General features: G+C 35.3%; 1 protein-coding gene, 1 non-coding gene and 1 pseudogene across 2 annotated transcripts; all 3 read left to right on the plus strand.

The window, feature by feature from the left end:
• On the plus strand, positions 1–3,913 carry LOC104247643 (transcription termination factor MTERF5, chloroplastic-like; annotated as a pseudogene).
• A 1,146-nt stretch (positions 3,914–5,059) lies between these two features.
• On the plus strand, positions 5,060–8,657 carry LOC104247644 (subtilisin-like protease SBT1.8). Its single transcript, XM_009803709.2, has 3 exons — positions 5,060–5,285; positions 5,479–7,307; positions 7,602–8,657. The coding sequence occupies exons 2-3, from the start codon at positions 5,789–5,791 to the stop codon at positions 8,375–8,377; spliced, it is 2,295 nt and encodes a 764-aa protein (XP_009802011.1). The 5' UTR covers positions 5,060–5,285; positions 5,479–5,788; the 3' UTR covers positions 8,378–8,657.
• A 274-nt stretch (positions 8,658–8,931) lies between these two features.
• Positions 8,932–9,005, plus strand: TRNAI-UAU (transfer RNA isoleucine (anticodon UAU)). Its single transcript has one exon. It is a non-coding gene; the product is annotated as a tRNA-Ile (tRNA).
• Positions 9,006–22,072: the final 13,067 nt, after the last annotated feature.

The following is a 22,072-nucleotide window of genomic DNA, read 5'->3' on the forward strand; positions in this document are numbered from 1 at the left end:
CTAATAAGCCCAAATCCCATCTAGCCGATGGGATAAGAATAATAGACCGTATAACAGATGCGAACGTCTCTTTTTCCGGCGAGCTCCTCGGCGATGTCTATCTCCGGCGAAATCGAGTCGTAAGTTCTCTCATCGTCTCTTTAAATTTCTCTCTCTAGAATTCTTCTTCTCTGTCTCTAGTTATACAAAAACCCTAACCCCCTTTTACAAAATATTTTTTGTTATATAATACGGATTATGAATTGCCACTGTATGCTTCTTTGAGTTTTTCTATTTTATAATTTATTTGCGTCCTCATTTGTCTTCTATGTGTCATTGGCTTGTAAAGTTATGATGTTTGATACAATTCGAACCAAAACTGAATCTGAAATGCGAAACTGGAGCTAAGATAAAACTAAGAAATAAGAAGAAACTAGAGATTCTCATTCATACTCTGAAAATGGAGCTCAAGCTCAATGCATATCAGATTTCAGCTCCAAAAGCGTGATTAAGGAGCTGGACTAGAAGTGACAAAATAGAGACTACAAACAGATAAATATGTAGATAATACAACTGATACATAGAAAAATATTAGGGTTGAAATGCAATCTCCCAAAAGTAATAACTAAGTCCCCCATCAGCCGTTTAGTACCCTCCCTTCGGATACACGTACTACTCACACAAGCACACACACAGTATCTACTCTCACTTCAGCTTACTTCAATGTTCTATTAAGCTGACTTTAATTTTTGTGAAGTATCTGTAAATTTATATTGGAAGAGTAAAAAGATATTAATGCCGTCAAAGATGAGAAAATTAACATTTTTTTGTGAGTTTTCAGCTTTTTTAGTTTTGGAGGTACTTAATATTTCATGCATTTGTCATCAATTTTATTCACATGGGCACTGAGTTTGATACTAGTAGTTTAGGCAATGCAATAGTTATAATTTAATAGTACTCTCTCTATCAGATTAATTCTGATGGAAAAGGATATTAAAGTTATTGTTAAAACTAAAAATTTAGTTTACTAGAGAAAACATCACGTCATTTAAAATTTAAGCAGTCTAAGGAATTTGAATTCTTGAACGCGTGAAAGTTATAAACAATGAGATGATGTTAAACATTTTGGGACATTCCAAAACGACAAGAGGGACACATAAATTGGGATAGAAAACGCAGAGGAATTATTGATAGCCTACAAGGGCAATCTTCTAGATTTAGGAGAAGAGTAAAAATGTTCTTTGAGAATTTACCAGAATTTTTTTTTCTTTTTAAGTAATATATGTTACCGATTTTGCTAGGCTTCAAGCTTCCCTGTTATTGACTCAAGGTTTAAAGACGCCATACTATTTGCAAAAATGTCATGCTAGTGTGATTACAGTCAAATTGTTTTGAGTTCTCTTCTTTTGGCGCTGCTACTATTCTGTCCATCTATTTTTCGGGCAATTCTTCGGCCAGATCTATCTCCATCGAAATCTATTAGTAAGTTCACTTATGGTCTGTTTCGCTTTCTTCTCTAGGATTCCTATTCTCTGATTAAACAATAACAACAATAACAACCCAGTAGAATCCCACTAGTGGGGTCTGGGGAGGATAGAGTGTATGCAGACCTTACCCCTAACCCAAGGGGTAGGGAGGCTGTTTCCGGGACACCCTCGGCTCAACAGAGGAGACAATAATATCAGAAAAGAAGAAAAGAATAAATCCGTAACAACAAAAGAGACCAGAAAAATAATAATCAGCATCGAAAGAGACAACAAATAAGTGGAAGGGTAATAACCCAATGCTATGCAAAACGAGAATCCTATTCTCTGATTCTAGTGAGAAAAAAAATCCTAGCCCCCTTTTACAATTATTTTTAGTGATGTAGTACGGCTTATGAGCTGCAGTGTGTGCTTCTCTGAGTTTTTATTTTCACAATTTATTTGCATTGTCATTTGTATTCTATGTGATATTGGCTCATGAATTATGATGTTCTATATATGTGCTTTTAATTATTGCAAAGTCTCTGTATACTTATAATGGAATGAGGAAAAGAGATGAATGTCGTCAAAGATGAAATTGCATGCTGTCGTCATCAATTCTATCCACACTGGCCACTTGAGTCTTGAAGTTTGTATGTTAGCAGATGTGAAAAATACTATCTTAATAATAAATACCCCTCCGTCATATAATTTTGATGGAAAAATATTAAATTCATGGTTAAAAAGTTAGTTTAATAGGGGAAAACATATTATCAAACTTAAATTTGTGTAGTTTAAGGAATATGAGTTCTTGATAGTGTGAGAGTTATATAAAAATGAGATGATGTTAAACATTCTCGGCCTTTCCAAAATGAAAAGAGGGACACATAAATTTAGATAGAGGGAGTAAACTTTTGTGTTATCAGTGAACTTTAATGGCAAAATGTTACTTCATTTTGGATTGATTTATAGATCAGTTTCCCTTGACATTTATATCTTTTCAAATTTGTAGGTCTCAAACACAACACAATAGGTTATTCTATTCGTTAATTTAATTGAGGGGTAATATTTATTCACCTTTTTTTTCCAGGGAAGTTAAGCTTGGAGAAAGCATGGGTAGCTTCTTTGTTCCACCTCCACCTATCTTTGACTTTGAATAGCTTTTTTCAAAGTTTTTCTCTTAAAACTCTCTGTAAGTCTTTCTGGCCGCTGCCTGTGAACAGATTGAGAAGGACTCATGACCGCGATCCAACTATGTGAATCGGTTGTCGATTTCTTCAAGTCCATTGGATTCACAGATGCACAAATCCAATCCGCTGTTCGTAATGTCCCGCAAATCCTCCTGGCCGATGTTGAAAAGACACTCAAGCCAAAGATCCAACTATTACAAGAATTGGGTATCACTGGTTCTGATCTGGGTAGGCTACTTTCCACAAAGGCAATTATATTAACACGTAGTGTGGAAAAAATACTAAAGCCTTGCATTGAAGTTCTCGATAAAGTCCTTATCAACGGTACTGATAATGGTGATTGGTTCCGGGTTCTGCGAAGGTGCGATTGGGTTGTTACACAAATTCCCTCACTTGAGACTGATTCCTAATATTTCATATCTGGAGAGCATTGGGATTGTTGGGTCTCAACTATCATCACTCTTGAAGAGGCAACCTCATCTTTTTGCTTTGCCTGAATCTGAGCTTAAAAAGCTTGTCTCTAAACTTATAGATGTCGGATTTTCTACTGATTCAAGAATGTTGGTGCACGGCCTTCATACGTTAGGTTGTATTAGTCATGAGTCTTTTTCAAGGAAATTGCTTTTGCTTCAGAGTTCTGGTTTCTCCATAAATGAGTGCATGGAGGTGTTTAGGAGGGCGCCAAGTTTATTCCGAAGTTCAGAGGAGAAAATAAGACTCGGACTAGAATTTTTCTTGGAAACAATGGAGTTAAAGAAGTCAACTTTAGTACAGCATCCTACACTTTTGATGTTTAGCATGGAGGATAGAGTGATTCCCAGATATCAAGTTATTCAGCTGATAAAGTCAAGAAAACTTGTGAAGAAAGAGCCAAGTTTTTATTATGTGATGTGTTTGTCGGGGCATGTGTTCTTGGAAAAGTATATATCGAGATTTACTGAAAATGCAGAGGAATTATTGATGGCTTACAAGGGCCATCTTCTAGATTTAGGAGAGGATTAAGAATGTTATGTTGAAAATTTTGCCGGCATTTTCTTTTCTTTTTTGATCTGTAAAATTTGCTACTAGGAGTTGCCCTACTATTGACAAAAATATCATGCTAGTGTGATGACTATAAAGGGCAGTCTGGTGCACTAAGCTCCCGCTATGCGCGGGGTCCGGGTAAGAACCGGATTACAAAGGTCTATCGCACGCAGTCTTACCCTTCATTTCTGTTAGTGTGATGACAATCTGGAATAAAAATGGTTGTGACAGATCTCATTATGGTTATAGCCTTCGAAAGTGCACAGTGAAGGTGCAGTCTGAACATGGAAAATACTGGATCACCTACCTAATATCACCTTAAATTTTATTTTGTTGAGTTCACAATTCTATTTCTATTTGTTACTTTGACGAAAAATGATGCCTTCTGTGTGATATGGGAGGAGGCCTTGAACCAAATGGGTACTCACTGTTATACTCCCTTAATTTCAAAAATAATAGGCACTATTTCCTTATTAGTCCGTTTCGAGAAGATTGACACATTCTTATATTTCTTTAATGGGAAGCATTTATGGTCACACAAATGTTATGACTTGGTTAAGATCACAAGTCTTAAAAACTTTAAAGCCACACAAATGTTATTACATATTTAAGACCACAAGTATCAAATTTTTTTTTCTCTTTATTAAATTTTGTGTCAAGTTAAACTAGAACAAACAAATTGAAATGGGGGAGTAACAGTTAGAGTATCTTTTTTTTTGGGTCTAATTCTTGGTGTGCAGAGTTATTCTGTACATATTTTATTATAAATGACACCAGGTAGCCACTCTAAAGGGCTGCTATTTAGAAATTAGTCAGTGCGTCTTGAATTTCAGTTTAATTTTTCAGGACAAAAATGTTCTAAATTGTCCTGAAGTTAAGTTTTTTAGTTTAAAATTTTATGACAAAAATAAGTACCGAATAATCTCTAGATTGCCTATAGAATGACAGGAACTAATAGAATAATTAGAGTGTGTGAAAGCTAGTCTAGACGCCACCATCATAAAAAAACAATATCATGCTAAGGAAAAAGACATTAACTAAAAAGGAAGGAGTAAAGGCTAAAGATATCATGTCAAGTAAAGCCGTTTAGATATCTATTACAAGGACAGTGTTTTGGCTGTCTCTCTTTTTTGGACTAACAGCTGCTGAAACTGACGGCCCAGAAAGGAAGAGAAAATGAAGAATCTCTTGGAAGGGTATGATAAAAAGAACAAAGAAAAGTTGGATAAGTTTCAAATTACATAGCAAAAAGTTGGCCTTTTGCAATGATGAATGTGGACAAGAGTGTTATTTGGAGTGTTTGAAGCTTTTTGGAATCAGAAAATAAGCAAAATTACTGACTTTAAGGTGCATTATATCAGGAAAAAGAAGAAGTCTTGGGAATGTATGAACCATTACTTCATCTATATCTCAAACTAGAGAAAACATAAGATGATGGATGAAGCTTATCATGCTGGAAATTATTTTTCCTTCTAACTAGTTAGGATTTGTCTTTCGTTTAATTAATGTGATGCTTATGTTTTCCTGAGCCGAGGATTTATTGGAAACAACCTCTCTACTTTCACAAGGTAGGGGTAAGGTCTGCGTACACACTACCCTTCCCAGACCCCACAATGTGGGATACTATTGGGTATGTTGTTGTTGTTGTTGTTCTAATTAGTTAGGATTAAAATGTAGTTGTCTCAATCATATTTGCTATTAAGTTCACATAGGGATATAATTTTGAGATTTAAAAAACTTCTAGTTTTAAAGAAATTCTAATTGCCTTATAGAACAAAATATATTTGATGTTTAATTTTTTTATTTCTTTCCGTTCTTGCAAGATTTACACCCTTGGCACAACACTAAAAGTTGCCTCTGTGTGACTTGGAGATCATGTGTTCAAGCCGCGGAAATAGACTCTTGTAGAAAGAAAGGTAAGACTGCGTAGATAAGACTCAATGTGGTTCGACTTTTTCTTGGACCCTACATATAGTAGGAGCTTAATCTTCGGAATTTGATAATGTAAATGCCCCTAAACAAAAACTCCTGGCTCTTTAAAAATAGGATGAGGACTACTTGTCTTTCCCTAATTTTTGCACTTTCTTTTCTTTAAAAATGAGTTAGCTAGTGAAGTTCACAACTTGACTTACAATGGCTGCACTCAATTTCTTCATAATCTTCACATCACTAGTCTTACCAATTGCATCTGATCCTCTGTTGTCAACTTATGTTGTCCATGTTGACACCAAAGCCAAGCCATCTCATTACTTAACTCAAGATGAATGGTATAATTCAGTGGTTGAGTCAGTTCTTGCAAACGAAATGGACTCAGATTCTACTTCTCCAAGATTGTTCTACTCATATGATGTAGTGTTACAAGGTTTTGCAGCAAGATTGACTGATCAAGAATCTGAAAAACTAAATAAATTTCCAGAAGTCATTCACATTTTCAAAGATCAGTCTAGAATCAAGCTTGACACAACACGTTCGCCGAATTTTCTTGGCCTAAACACAGGTTATGGTCTGTGGCCACAATCTAACTTTGGAGATGATGTTATAATTGGCCTTGTTGATACAGGGATTTGGCCTGAGAGTGAGAGTTTCAAGGACAATGGTATTGGTCCTATTCCAACAAGGTGGAAAGGTAAATGTGTTGATGGAATTGAATTCAACGCAACGAGTAGTTGTAACAGAAAACTTATTGGTGCTAGGAATTTCGTTAAGGGTGTTGCGAATGACTATCATCATCAATCGGCACGAGATCAAAATGGACATGGAACACATACTGCTTCAACTGCAGCAGGTACAGAGGTAAATGGTGCCAATGTATTTGGTTTTGCTAAAGGGAAAGCACGAGGGATTGCGAGTAAAGCTAGGATTGCAATGTACAAAGCTTGTGGGAGTAGTTCTTGTGCAGAATCTGATATTTTAGCAGCTATTGAAAGTGCTATAAAAGATGGCGTAGACATACTTTCGCTCTCTTTAGGATACGATGATGATCCGTTTTATGAAAATCCAGTGGCAATTGCAACATTTGCTGCTGTTAAAAGGAACATATTTGTTGCTTCTTCAGCTGGAAATCTTGGACCTTATCCATTTTCAGTTCACAATACAGCACCTTGGGTTACAACAGTTGGAGCTGGATCACTTGATCGCGATTTCCCCGTTGAAATCAACTTATCAAACAACAAGACTTTTGTTGGTTCTTCTCTTTATCCAGGGAGAATCAGTGGTAAAAGTTACTCTCTTGTTTATATTGAAAATTGTTCTATAATGACAATCGATCGTTCTAAAGTTGAACGAAAGATTGTAGTTTGCAACACTAGTAAAATCGAAGCTCTTAGAAATGGGATTTTAATTCAGAAAGCAGGTGGTTTTGGACTGATTCAATTAAATCTTCCAACTGAAGGAGAAGGGATTAGAGCAATGGCTTACACATTGCCTTCTGCAACATTGGGTTATAAAGAAGGTATAGAGCTTCTTTCTTATATCAAATCCAATGCTAATCCAAGAGCAGGGTTCGTACGTCGAAAGGATACAGTAATTGGGAAAAAAGTTAGAGCTCCAATTGTTGCTAGCTTTTCTTCAAGAGGGCCTAATGTTGTTGTTCCTGAAGTCCTCAAACCTGACATCATTGCTCCGGGTTTGAACATTCTTGCTGCATGGCCAGGTAACCAGAGACGGATCCAGGATTTATACCTTATGCATTCAACCTTTATTCTTTACCATTGACCCCACGACACTTTTAAACTTATGAGGTAGGAATTTTATACTTTTTGAAATTGTTGTGATTTTTCATATTGCGTGGAAGCAACCACTAATGCTTATGGTAGGATAGGCTGTCTACATCACACTCCTTAAGTGCGGCCCTTCGCCCGACCCTGCGTGAGCAAGGGATACTTTATGCACTAGTCTACTGCTTTTCTTTATTTAGTGATTCTTCACATTGTGTGTGTCTATGCAGGTGACATTTCCCCAACACGTCTCAAGATGGATCCAAGGAGAGTGAAGTTCAATATAAACTCGGGAACATCAATGGCGTGCCCTCACATAGCCGGAGTAGCTGCATTAGTCCGCGCTGTTCATCCAGATTGGTCCCCGGCTGCTATAAAATCCGCACTCATGACTACATCCACAGCATTCGACAATGCACAACTCCCTATCATAAAACACGAAGACATGGAGCTAGCAACTCCGATCAGCATTGGAGCCGGGCACGTGAACCCTGAATCGGCTATTGATCCGGGCCTAATATACGACACTGATACATCAGACTACATCAACCTACTATGCAGCTTGAATTACACAGAGAAACAAATGAAACTTTTCACGAACGAGTCAAATCCTTGCTCGGGTTTCACTGGATCTCCACTTGATCTTAACTATCCATCACTTTCTGTTATGTTCAGGCCTGATTCCTATGTTCATGTAGTTAAGAAGACACTGACACATGTCGCGGTATCTAAGCCCGAGGTGTACAAAGTAAAGATAGTGAATCTGAATTCTGAAAAGGTGAGTTTAAGTATAGAGCCAAGGAAGCTGATTTTCAATGAATCTTTACAGAAACAAAGCTATGTGGTCAAATTTGAGAGCCATTATGCATTCAACAGCAGCAGGAAAATAGCTGAGCAAATGGCGTTTGGTTCGATATTGTGGGAGAGTGAAAAGCACAATGTTAGGAGCCCCTTTGCTGTTATGTGGGTTCAGCAAAATTTCAATAACAGTAGATTATACAAATAACTTAATATGTACATTGTTGTATGTGTTATATCATCGTACCTCTAGCCTCCGAATATGTACTATGTTGTATCATCGTACCTCTAGCCTCCGAGTATGTATTATGTTGTATGTGTTGTATTATCGTACCTCTAACCTCTGAGTATGTACTATGTAGCATCATCGTACCTCTAGCCTCCGAGTATGTACTATGATATTTCATCGTACCTCTAGCATCCGAGTATGTACTATGTTGTATTATGGTACGTCTAGCCTCCCTTGTGATTTGGTAGTTGTTACAAAGACGATATCTTTATGTCTACTAAAGTATGTCCAGGTGCTAATCCACGAAAAAACAAGGGGACTATTTTGGCTAAATAAAGATAATGGAACTGAATCCAACTGTAATTTACACAGGTTTTGCTTATAAGAAAGGGTTATTCACAGAGCTGTTCAGCCTTGTATATCAGGAGCAATCCAATTTTAAAAATGAGTACAAGAAAGTACAAGGGAGTCCAACAAGTCTGGTTTATGGATTCTGCCAATTATATAAGAAAAGTATAGCTGGCATACCATAAGGTCCCGTAGCTCAGTTGGTTAGAGCGTTGGTCTTATGAGCCGAAGGTCGCGGGTTCGAGCCCCGCCGGGACCAAGGGTCGTATATATATATATGTTTTGCGAATTTTCTGCTTTCCAATATCTACAGAGGATAATCTGGTAGATTTATTGTGTGTTTTACTGTTGGATGAGGGATTTATAAGCTCCTATCGATGAAAACGTTTTATTGACGGACACAAATCGATGTTTTACTTGTCTGCCGTCCTTCCTACTGGTCAATGTCACACCCCTTTTTACCCCTCCAAAAGATATGTAATGTTATGGATTGTGCGTCTTTTCCAATTAAAGTGACAAATTCGAGTAAGGATTGTTTTATTTACAGAGTCGTCACTTGGAATTTAATTTTTTGGGTGTTCCAAGTCACCTTTTATTTGAAATCCCTATTCAAAAGAAAATTTGACCATATTATTATTGGTCTGCGAAAACAAAGTCCATGTAAGAAATTCTGTTGACCGGAGAGAAGGTGTAAGGCATTCTCCGAGTCTCGTGGTTCTAGCACGGTCGCTTTATTGACTATATTTGGCTAATATTATTTTGAATAAATTGTGTTTTATTTGGTTCTCATATTTTTACCTATGCCCACTTTCATCGCTTGATTATTATTGAAAGACAAAATTACATTGTAAATAACGTTATAATTTTATTATGACTTTGCAGTTAAGGTCAAGTTACATAAGAGTGCACTCGAATTTGGAAATATGTACCATAATTATGCCACAGGAACTGTACTCATAGTCACGATAATTTATTATTGGCCGCATTTAAAGTATACCACAATATTCAAAGTAATTTAATTATTTGCTAAGTTTGGAATTATTATGAGGCTCTAAGGTTACATGGTAGAATTATGAAAAAGGTAAGATTGATTATTAAAGATTACTGGAGATGTCAATTATGCCGGGTATAGTAAGATGATGCGACTAGCAAATAAATTCTACTTATTCATTTTTTATCTAGATTTAATTCTTGACGAAGAAAATTAATGGAATGAAATAAAAATTCATGCTAAACTCCAACGTGATCTCTACCAAATTAAGCAGTAGCTTATTTGACTTTTCCAATTCATGATTAATACTCACACCTAACATAAAGCCATAAGGACCTCACTTGACAAGAATAACTATTAAACAACATATGCACTTAGTAAAAGATTGATTCAAAACACGATAGAATTTGTCATTGATGAAACAAAGAGCAATAAACCAACTCAAACATTCATATTGATTCAATAGTTAAATAACACACCACATAATCACAACGATAATTCAAAACATGAAACTTTAGTAGAAATACTGATAAGAGCATGGAAACGAACCTGGAATATGCAACTGTTTTCAAATATATTGATAAGAAAAGATCTCTGATTGGTACATAACCTCGTTCAAAGTGAAGAGATCCAGAAACAAAAATGAGACCTTTATCGTCAACTCCTAACTGACCGCACGCCGGAACCTCGAACCAAGATCTCGTCGGAGACTTTTCCCGAACTGTTTTCACTCAATTTTTAGCGACCAAGAGTGACTTTTTTCTGTTGGTTTTGTGATGTTTGCGAGCTGGTTTTTGGAGGGAGAATCGATGCCCTTTTTTTTTAGTTTTGGAGCTGAAAGATTGGCATTAATGGAGGAAGGTTTTGCAACTATTTTGCTGCATTTTTGGGACAACTTTTGCTGTAATTTCGGGCTGCTTCTTTGTTTGTAGGTGAAGGTCTAAAGTGGATCTTGTATTTTTTTTAGAAGAAGATCGACGTGGGGAGGATGTCTTTTCTACGTGTGCTCGTTTATGGCTGAATGAAGAAGGTGAGGTTTAAGCCCTTTTTTCTTTTGAATGTGAAGGAGAGGCCAGAGTCAAAAAAGTGTGTGCTGTGCGTTATCTTTTGTGAGTCAAAAAGTGTGTGACGTGCATGGTCTTTTTGTGCCCATTCAAAAAATCACAATAATATGGTGCCTTTTAGTCAAAAACGTGATGGGAGGGAGTAAATCCAAAAGTTGTTAAAGTCCAAATGGTCCCACTAAATTGAAAAACATATCCCATAATTTGTTCTGGAAAAGATTCTCTTCTATAAAATGGTATAAATGAATTGAAGAGACTATTTTATTTTATTTTTTGGAAATTTTAAAGAATAAGAGACAAAATAGAGTAGTAGACCACGTGAGAGAGTGTAGGATTTGGAATTATATAATAAATAAATAAAATAAATACTACTACTATTACTAAATTAAAAATAATAAAATAGATATAGTAACTGTTCAATATTTATTTGGTTGAAATTTCTAACGTAGAAATCGACTAAACTAAATGGAAACAATATTTTTTTTTGCAAATTTTTCGTTCCTTTGCAAGAATAAAGTGGCTACTTAGAAAAATATAACTCTTTTTTTGTGATTTTTAATTTTCTTAGGTAAAACCTATAAAGGTGAAATAAAGATTAAATATATAAATTAGACTTTAAAATATTTATAAGTATGAAAATTTAAATATGGTCAAAAATTAGGTGCTCACAGCATGCCCCTCTTTGTTTGGAAACATGAAGAGTTTTCAGACAAAGAAAATGTGAGCTATGTCACTAATTTTTGACTATATCATTATTTAAAAGGGAAGAAATAAAAGTGAAAAGAGTGCAACCGAGTCCTGGTTTTGGGCAGCCTACATATCCCGGGTTATAGGAAAATCAGGTCGCATGTAGTTCAAGGAGAATGGTGGAATGATGAGTTGAGGAGTCGAGTGAGGTTCCGTCGAAGCTCCCGTCTGCAATCTTGTTTATTACATCAAAGATATAAAAAGGTTACATTAAAGAAAAGGAAACTACAAAATCCTATCTATGTCTTCAGAAACTTGATCTTGTGTCTTGGTTGGTTCTTCATGCGGACCCTGATCTGAATCTTAATGCTTGTTAGCTGCAGGTATTGGTTCTTTCCTTTTTCAACTTCTCGGATTAAGGCGGGACATGCAAAGCTTGTGACTTCAACCATATCTTAAGCAGTTTGCATCTTTTCTCAGCTTCTGCACTTTAAATTCACTTCTTTTTGTTCTTTTCTTTATTCTGGATTGAGACTCATTCTTTTGGTCGTCTCAAACCCTGTGCCTCGATGTAAAACCTGCTCAGACACTAAAACAAACAAACGAACAAAATTTTTCTGCTCTAGTTTTCACTAGAAAAATTTCGTGAGTTATTTGTTTCTAAAATCTAAACTATTTCTTTATTTGAAAGCGATAAAATAAGAATTGTGTATCTTTGGGAGAAAGATATTAGGGAGTGGAGCCCTATATCTATAAATAACCTCAACTAGGGAGTGAACACCCTATGTTGGAGAAAGGCGACTAGTGGATGGAGACCCTATGTCTAAAAATCTCAATTAGAGATTGGAGCCCTATGTTGGCAAAATGCGACTAGGGAATGGAGGCCCAATGTCTAAAATCTCAACTAGGGATTGAAGCCCTATGTTGGCAAAAAGCGACTAGGGGATGGAGACCCTATGTCTAAAAATCTCAACTAGGGATTGGAGCCCTATGTTGGCAAAAGGTGACTAGGGAATGGAGGCCCTATGTCTAAAATCTCAACTAGGGATTGGAGCCCTATGTTGGCAAAAGGAAACTAGGGAATGGAGGCCCTATGTCTAAAAATCTCAACTAGGGATTTGAGCCCTATGTTGGCAAAAGGCGACTAGAGAATGGAGGCCCTATGTCTAAAAATCTCAACTAGGGATTGGAGCCCTATGTTGGCAAAACACGACTAGGGAATGAAGGCCCTATGTCTAAAATTTCAACTAGGGAGTGGAGCCCTATGTTGGCAAAAGGCGACTAGGGAATGAAGGCCCTATGTCTAAAAATCTCAACTAGGGATTGGAGCTCTATGTTGGCAAAAGGTGACTAGGGAGTGGAGACTCTATGTCTAAAATAATCTCAACTAGGGAGTGGAGACCCTATGTTGGCAAAAGGCGACTAGGGAATGGAGATACTATGTCTAAAATAATCTCAACTAGGGAGTGAAGACCCTATGTTGGTAAAAGGCGACTAGGGAGTGGAGACCCTATATCTAAAATAATCTCAACTAGGGAGATGAGACCCTATATGGGCAAATCATAAAAATTGAGATTGGGGATCTAAGCTACTTTTTTTTTTTTTGAATTTTTCTTCTTATCTCTTTTAGTTTTTTCAATCTTGTCTTGTTTTCTCTTCCCTTTTTTTTATTTTCATGGAATGAGTAAATGCGGGAAAAATTTGGAGGGGACTTCTCTTTTTATGGATTGTTGTTGCAAAGCTGTTTTTGGCACTTGCGCATTTCTTTTTGGTTGTACCTGCTTTTTGCAAGGCTGCTTTGGATTGCACCTGTTTCAAGTTTTCAAATAAAGAACAATTGTTAGTTTGAAACGGTGGTTGGTTTTGTGGCCTTGATTGTTTCAATCACTCAATCTCGGCCCTTTCAACTGCAACTGGTTGCTTCCTGAATACCGACTGCATTTCTGACTCTGGAGAAACTCTGGCTTTTCCAGACTTTGTCATGATGATTGGTTGGTGGAACTCAACCTTTTCGACTTTATCTTGCCTTCGTAGGTCTTTACCTTCTGATTTCTCTTTTTTTTTTCTTTTTTATATTTTTTTTTCATCATTTTTTTTCTTTTCTTTTCTTCGGAGCATTGGGGAACTTTTGGCTCCTCAAACTTTGCTGCAATGGCTAGTCGCGTGGGACTTAACCTTTTCCAACTTTATTTCGCCTTCGTAGGCCTTTCTTTTCTGGCTTCTTTTCTCCCAACTTTAAATTCAGAGCATTTGGGGTACCTTGGCCTTTTCAACTCTTAGCCGAGACGGTTAGCCACGTGGGACTCAACCTTTTCAACTTCATTTGCCTTTATAGGCGCTCCATTTGATATTCTCTTTCCAAGAGTTTTGGTTTCGAAGCATCGGCCGCCATGGCTAGTCGGGGTCGACTTGATGCTCGTGAAGAGGCTGGGTGCCTTTCTGCACATTAGCTCGCACCAAATGAGAACCCTATAAATCAGTCTTGCCATCCTTTCTTTGTCTTAGTTTCGGAACAATGTTAGACCGAAAGGGATTCAAAGAAAACAAACAATGGAATGAAGAATGAGTTTAAAACAAGAAGTGTCCCTTTCGGGGAAAGGAAATAAGGACTTATCTGGAGTACATGCGAACTTCAATGAACATGACATGCCTTTTGGACTGGATGCCTGGTATGTGTAAACCGTCCGACTCTTAGAAATTCATCACAATTTTTGCCTCAAAATTGAGAAACCTTGCCAGGACTCTATCGGTGCCGATGGATGTGAGGATCCTCTTTTCGATCAGGGGCGCCCTTTGCGGGTTTTCACGAGCTGACCTCTCTCATTTCTCTTCTCGCCTTACTCTTTATGAGTTTTCACTAACAAGACTCTCTCATTTTCATTTCTCTGCTTACCATCGCCTCATGGTGCCAGTATGAGTTTTCACCAATAAGACTCACTCATTTTATTTCTCTCATTTTTATTGCATCGGATCCAAGTAGCCGTATTCTTTGATCCTTGAACATTCTCACCGATTGATCGGAAAGACTTGAAAGGATTTGGGTAAAAATAATTTGGATTGAATTACAACTTTGGAACCATTCAGGCGAGATCATCGCCAGACCATTACAACATCTGCTCCAGTTTCACTTTTGGGGAAATTTACCTACGTATCCTTTCGGAATCAAGTCGAACATAGTTCAGGGAACTTTGTTTTTTTTTTCTTTTGTTTTTGTTTTCTTTTTTCCTTTCCTTTTTTTCTCTCTTTTTTTCATTTCATTTTCTTTGTCTTTTCTTCCTCTTTTTTTTGTATTTTTTTTCTTTCTTTCTTTTTTTCATTTCATTTTTCAATAACACTTTTAGGTTCCAAAGAGGGTAATCAAAGAAAGGTAACCGGCTCAAAGGGTTGGCAAAAAGGATTAATGGTATTTGGGTAGCGAGAATGAAAGCCTTCGTCATCCCAATCAGAAAATATTAATGTTGCATAGGGAGTTAAGCATAATACCTTTTGATTGTATCCGCATTGATAGTTGTATCGAGGACATTTTCTTCGATGTATCCTAAATACAATGCTCATTTTGGCAAGACTCTTGTTATAATATATGGAACTTTTCCAATTTTAGAGCAAACATTTCTTCAGCTTCTTCATAATGCGGGAGGATACATCTCAGCAAGAGTTGCCCTACTTCAAATTTTCTGAAACACACTTTCTTGTTATAGGCATGAGCCATTTTTTGTTGGTACAGCTGCTTGTGGCAGATCGCAGCTAACCATTTTTTCAGCCATTCAAATCAACCATTTTAACCGGATTTGGACACAATCTTAATCCTTGATCTCGATTTCAACAAATATCCAAAAAGAGGAAATTTCAACTCCTGCTGGTATCATGGCTTCAATGCTATAAACCAATCACGTAAGGGCGGTTTCATTTGGACTTTGTTTAGGCTTACTATTCTAATTCTCTGTATATTTCATTACAAGCCTTATCTTCAATACATTCTGCTTCGTGATTCATTATTTCGGGGTCTGACAGCATTTTAGGATCTGGGCATGAAGTCCGCAAGCATGTCATGTCATTAAAATCTGCATTAATAGAACTCAAAAGAGAAGAAAAAAAAGTGACAAAATTAAAAAAAGAGACATTCCTAGACCATGAAATATTAATTTTATTTGATTTTTTTAAATTTTAAAGATAGAAGGGTTTACGTCAGAAAGTAAGATAATAAAGTAAAACATCCGGATTACACCCTGAAATAATTCGAAAGCAGAAAGGATAGCAAGATTGGCTACCGAGACTCCCGTCTGATGGAGAACTTTCAAGCTTGGCGATCGTTTTTTGGCTTTTCTTCTGTCTCGACAATGGCTGTAACGGCCTTCAGTGCCAGATCAAATTCCTCATCTTCACAAATTATTCCGACTATTGGCCCGATGTTGTGCGCAGGCAACAGATTGTTCATCACATCAAGAGCTTCTTCATCCTGAAAAACAATTCTTTCAGCTTCAATCAAATCTTCAACTGCCCTTTTGAGGGACCAACGATCCTATGTACTGTGTCCCACTGCTCCAAAGTGGTATTCACATCTAACATCAGCTCGGTGCGAGGGAGACTCGGGGTTTGGCCGGTTCGGGGCCACTGACTGCAATAGATCTAGCCTGATTAGTTTTTGGAACAAGCTTGAATACGATTCACCAATAGGGGTGAACTGATTCTTTCTGAAAGGCTCTCTTGGGCGAGGATTGTATTGGGGGTCATTTGGTTGATGATTATATGGAGCTTGGTAAGGATGGACATTTCTGGGGGGTAGAGCTTGGTTTTCTGTATAATATTGTGGCCGCGGGTAAGATTGCGCATTCATCACCGCATAGGGAGGCAGTGCCACGACATAAGCAACATCTAGATGGGGATAATGTTGTTGTAGGACCTTAGGAAGCATGTATGATTGGTTGAATGACTTGTGGCGCCCCCTCGAGCTAGAAGCTATCATGACTCCCTCTTCTCTCCTGTTTCTGTCACTTTTTTTTTCAATATTTTTTTTCTTTTTTTTTTCCCAATATTTTTATTCTTTCTTTTTTTTCTTCTTTTTGTTTATTTTTTCACTCAATGTTTTTATGGATATGATCGAATCCGATATGGATTGCCTACGTATCATGACGCCGCATGAATCATATCATTACGTAGTTCAGGAACAAATCAGGAATAAAGTACACAAACTAACTTTAATTTTTTTTTACTCATATACAAATAACTCCACAAAAGCTCCTAACAAGAAAAATATTTTTTGATTTTTTTTTGGTAGAAAGAAAAACTTCAAATAAAGAATTTTTGGACTTTTTTTTTAAATAATTTTTTCTGAATGATTGAAAGAAAGACTTCTAAAGAAGAAATAAAAATATAATTTTTTTTTGAATTTCGACTTTTTTTATTTTATTTCGTTGTTGAAATTATTGAAAGAAAGATTTCTAAAAAAAGATATTTTTCTTTTTTTTAAAAGTTTTATTTTTGATTTTTTTTGATTTTTTGAAAGAAAGACTTCTAAAGAAGAAATAAAATATATTTGAATTTTGAAATTTTTCCTTTCAATTGTGAAAGAAAAAAAAATATTTTGGAATTCAATCCTTTTTTCTGGAATTTTTGAAAGAAGTTTTTTTTTTTTACTTTTTTAATTTATTTTTGAAAGAAATTATTTTTTGAATTTTTTTTCATTTTCTAAGGAAAGATTTCTAAGAAGGGATTAAGGAAAAGAAGAATATATTTGGATTTTTCTTTTTCTTCTTCTTTTTTGGAAAATTGGGGTCGGAACCGATGAGGTTTGCCTACGTATCTCACATCCGGTGAGAATTAGACCCGCATAGTTCGATCAAAACTATGTACTTTTCCCTTTTGATTTTTATGAAAAATAAACCTTACACCTCACACCAGACTACTACAAAATATTTCTTTTAAAAGGGTTTATTTGCGCTAAACTAAAAGAATGACTCCCTTTTTTTTCTCTTTTTTTTTTTAATCACACTAATTTTTAAAACCGGTCAACAATGCAAGTAAGCCTTCCAAATGATGTATCAAGTAGCACATAAGTGAACATGATGGCCTCAAAGAGGATACCTGTCTTATACGGACTCGGCCCCTGTGCCGAGTTTCGCTAATCAAATGCACGTGATGCACATAAGGCAAACCTACTAGAGACATCCAACATGAGATTTGTTCTTCTAGGTTTAAATCCTGGTGGAGAAGGTATCTAGACTGGCTTACTCGAGCGGACAACTCGAGCCGATGAGGGTTAGTGTACCGGTAGCATTGCTTTCCGGCTTAACTGGTGGTGCTCCCCGCCTAAAACATGTGTGACTAAAATCCTTCACCGGGTGACAAGCACCTCGGCTATCTCAAAGAAAGCGGGTTATGTCAAGCAAATGCCCAATTTTTAATTTCAATAAGACTCAGAGGAGTGCGTGAGAAGACAGTTTATATGTACAGTTCAATATCGAAGCAGTAAAAAGTGAATAGGTAGCACATTAGGCACGAATAAATCACAATATATACAAAATTAATAAAGCCAAATAAAAGTCAACATGTACAAGCTCGAATTCTGGTTAGTCCCCAGCAGAGTCGCCAGAGCTGTCACACCCCTTTTTACCCCTCCAAAAGATATATAATGTTATGGATTGTAGGTTAAAGAGTTTTTTCAATTAAAGTGACAAATTTGAGTAGGAATTGTTTTATTTACAGAGTCGCCACTTGGAATTTGATTTTTGGGTGTTCCAAGTCACCTTTTATTTGAAATCCCTATTCAAAAGAAAATTTGACTCTATTATTATTGGTCTGCGAAAACAAAGTCCATGTAAGAAATTCTGTTGACCGGGGAGAAGGTGTAAGGCATTCCCCGAGTCTCGTGGTTCTAGCACGGTCACTTTATTGACTATATTTGGCTAATATTATTTTGAATAAATTGTGTTTTATTTGGTTCTCATATTTTTACCTGTGCCCACTTTCATCGCTTGATTATTATTGAAAGATAAAATTACATTGTAAATAACGTTATAATTTTATTATGACTTTGCAGTTAAGGTCAAGTTACACAATAGTGCACTCGAATTTGGAAATATGTACCATAGTTATGCCACAAGAACTGTATTCATAGTCACGATAATTTATTATTGGCAGCATTTAAAGTATACCACAATATTCAAAGTAGTTTAATTATTTGCTAAGTTTGGAATTATTATGAGGCTCTAAGGTTACATGGTAGAATTATGAAAAAGGTAAGATTGATTATTAAAGATTACTGGAGATGTCAATTATGCCGGGTATAGTAAGATGATGCGACTAGCAAATAAATTCTATTTTTTTTTATCTAGATTTAATTCTTGACGAAGAAAATTAATGGAATGAAATAAAAATTCATGCTAAACTCCAACGTGATCTCTACCAAATTAAGTGTAGCTTGTCTGACTTTTCCAATTCATGATTAATACTCACACCTAACATAAAGCCATAAGGACCCCACATGACACGAATAACTATTAAACAACATATGCACTTAGTAAAAGATTGATTCAAAACACGATAGAATTTGTCATTGATGAAACAAAGAGCAATAAACCAATTCAAACATTCATATTGATTCAACAGTTAAATAACACACCACATAATCACAACGATAATTCAAAACATGAAACTTTAGTTGAAATACTGATAAGAGCATGAAAATGAACCTGGAATATGCAACTGTTTTGAAATATATTGATAAGAAAAGATCTCTAACTGGTACATAATCTCGTTCAAAGTGAAGAGATCCAGAAACAAAAATGAGACCTTTATCGTCAACTCCTAACTGACCACACGCCGGAACCTCGAACCAAGATCTCGTCGGAGACTTTTCCCGAACTATTTTCACTCAATTTTTAGCGACCAAGAGTGACTTTTTCCTGCTGGTTTTGTGATGTTTGCGAGCTGGTTGTTGGAGGGAGAATCAATGCTCTTTTTTTAGTTTTGGAGTTGAAAGTTTGGCATTAATGAAGACAGGTTTTGCAACTATTTTGCTTTATTTTTGGGACAACTTTTATTGTAATTTCGGGCTGCTTCTTTGTTTGTAGAAGAAGGTCTAATGTGGCTCTTGTGTTTTTTTTAGAAGAAGATCGACGTGGGGAGGATGTCTTTTCTATATGTGCTCGTTTATGGCTGCTCTTCTAGAGTGAAGAAGGTGAAGGAAAGGCCAGAGTCAAAAAAGTGTGTGCTGTGCGTTATCTTTTGTGAGTCAAAAAGAGTGTGTTGTGCATGGTCTTTTTGTGTCCATTCAAAGAATTACAATAATATGGTGTCTTTTAGTCAAAAACGTTATGGGGATGGAGTAAATCCAAAAGTTGTTAAAGTCCAAATGGTCCCACTAAATTGAAAAACATATCCCATAATTTGTTACGGAAAAGATTCTCTTCTATAAAATGGTATAGATGAATTGAAGAGATTATTTTATTTTATTTTGAAAATTTTAAAGAATAAGAGACAAAATAGGGTAGAAAACCACGTGAGAGAGTGTAGGATTTGGAATTAAAAAATCAATAAATAAAATAAAATGCTACTACTATTACTAAATTAAAAATAATAAAATAGATATAGTAACTGTTCAATATTTATTTGGTTGAAATTTCTAACATAGAAATCGACTAAACTAAATGGAAACAATATTTTTTTTTTCAAACCTTTCGTTCCTTTGCAAGAAAAAAGCAGCTACTTAGAAAAATATAATTCTTTTTTGTGATTTTTAATTTTCTTAGGTAAAACCTATAAAGGTGAAATAAAGATTAAATATATAAATTAAACTTTAAAATATTTATAAGTATGAAAATTCAAATATGATAAAAAATTAGGTGCTCACAGTCAAAAATACTTTTTTTAAGAGCCAATACGCCTGTTGACAATTACCTTCGAGCTCGTCTGGTCTCGTATGTTCATCATTAGCTTATGTTAACTTCTCAGAAGTATATATTTAAATGGTTTATTTACACCCAAAAGAAACCAGTTTTTTACCCCCAAAATGTTGTAGTGAATCATTTAGTACTACTCCATACTTCTCGGGACCAAGTTGGATTAGTCGAGCCGCAAAGCGGATACTATACACTAAGAAAACACCTTTAAATATAGTTTGAACTCTTTATTTTTTTAGCTAATGACGAAGAAATTAGACATGGTAAGTCAATACTATGCTAGATTGAGAGGAGGTAAGTCACCACAAATTTTCTGATTAATTACATAACACCATTAGCCTCAAGTAAACATAGATCAAAAGCGGCTTCTGCGGGTTTAACTAAATACATTACTTTCAATTTGAACTATTTTTACATATTCTCTCTTTATATATATATATATAAGACATGACATCCGTATCAAGAGATTTTCTACTCAGAGAAAGTAGAATACATTTTCGAACATTTTCAGAAAATGTAATAAAATCATTTCTTTAACTGAAAATATTAAGAAAAGAATTACAACTAACAACGTAAATATTGCAAGTATAGCCATAAATTAAACATTCTCTGACCGAACTAATATTGCCTAACTTTGTAAGTAGGACCATAACTAGCTAACAATTAATTTTATTGCCTTTTTAAGATGTCTTCTAGTAATTAAAGAAAATGTTTAAAATAATTAGCATAGCCAAAAAGGGACCGTAACTTCGTATATTTGAACTTTGTCAAAATTGATAGCGTTACGTAAGAGATCCCTTCAAATTCAAAGAATCCAGCACGTATGGTTTGGAAAGAGCTACAGTCAGATCTCTCAATAACAATATATCTATATAAAAATACTTCACTATAAAAGTTAAGTTTTTCGGAATCAATGTTCATGTTATGTTATAATATATGCAGAGACGGATTTAGGATTTGAAATTGGCGGGTGCCATAATTCCTTTAATGTATACTTTGTAATGACTAATACGAAATTTGTTAGAAACGCTTAATCGATTTTTTTGAGTTGATTTGGGTCAACCTAATAGGTATTTTTTTATTTCAAAATTTAAAAATTACATCTCAAATATAAAAAAAACGTGATTAGAATTTTAAAATAGGATCACGCCTTTATTATAACAACATAAGTAAAATTAATATTTTCACTGGAAAATTACATCTTTTATGTATATTAAAAATTAATTTACACAAGTAAGATAACATCTGAAAGAGAATTACATCAATCAGAATAAGAAAATTTTAAAAAATATTTTTCATAAATAAATTATACCCCATAAGCATAAATTAGATAAACTATAATTTATCATAAATCACATTTTTTTTTAAAGTAATGCTTACGAAATTATAATAATGTGATTTAAATTATATCTAACAATCATCGCATAACACAAACTTTTATGATATAACAAACAAGATGGAAAAAAAATGATCTCAATCCAGAATTCTCATTAAGACCCAAGTTTTTAATCAGAATAAGAAAATTTAAAATGATATTTTTCATAGATAAATTATACCCCATAAGCATAAATTAGATAAACTACAATTTATCATAAATCACATATTTTTTTAAGTAATGCTTATGAAATTATAATAAAGTGATTTATATTATATCTAACAACCATCGCATAACACAAACTTTTATGAT

Source organism: Nicotiana sylvestris, chromosome 4 (genome assembly GCF_000393655.2).
Source record: "Nicotiana sylvestris chromosome 4, ASM39365v2, whole genome shotgun sequence".
NCBI classification, from domain to species: Eukaryota; Viridiplantae; Streptophyta; class Magnoliopsida; order Solanales; family Solanaceae; genus Nicotiana; species Nicotiana sylvestris.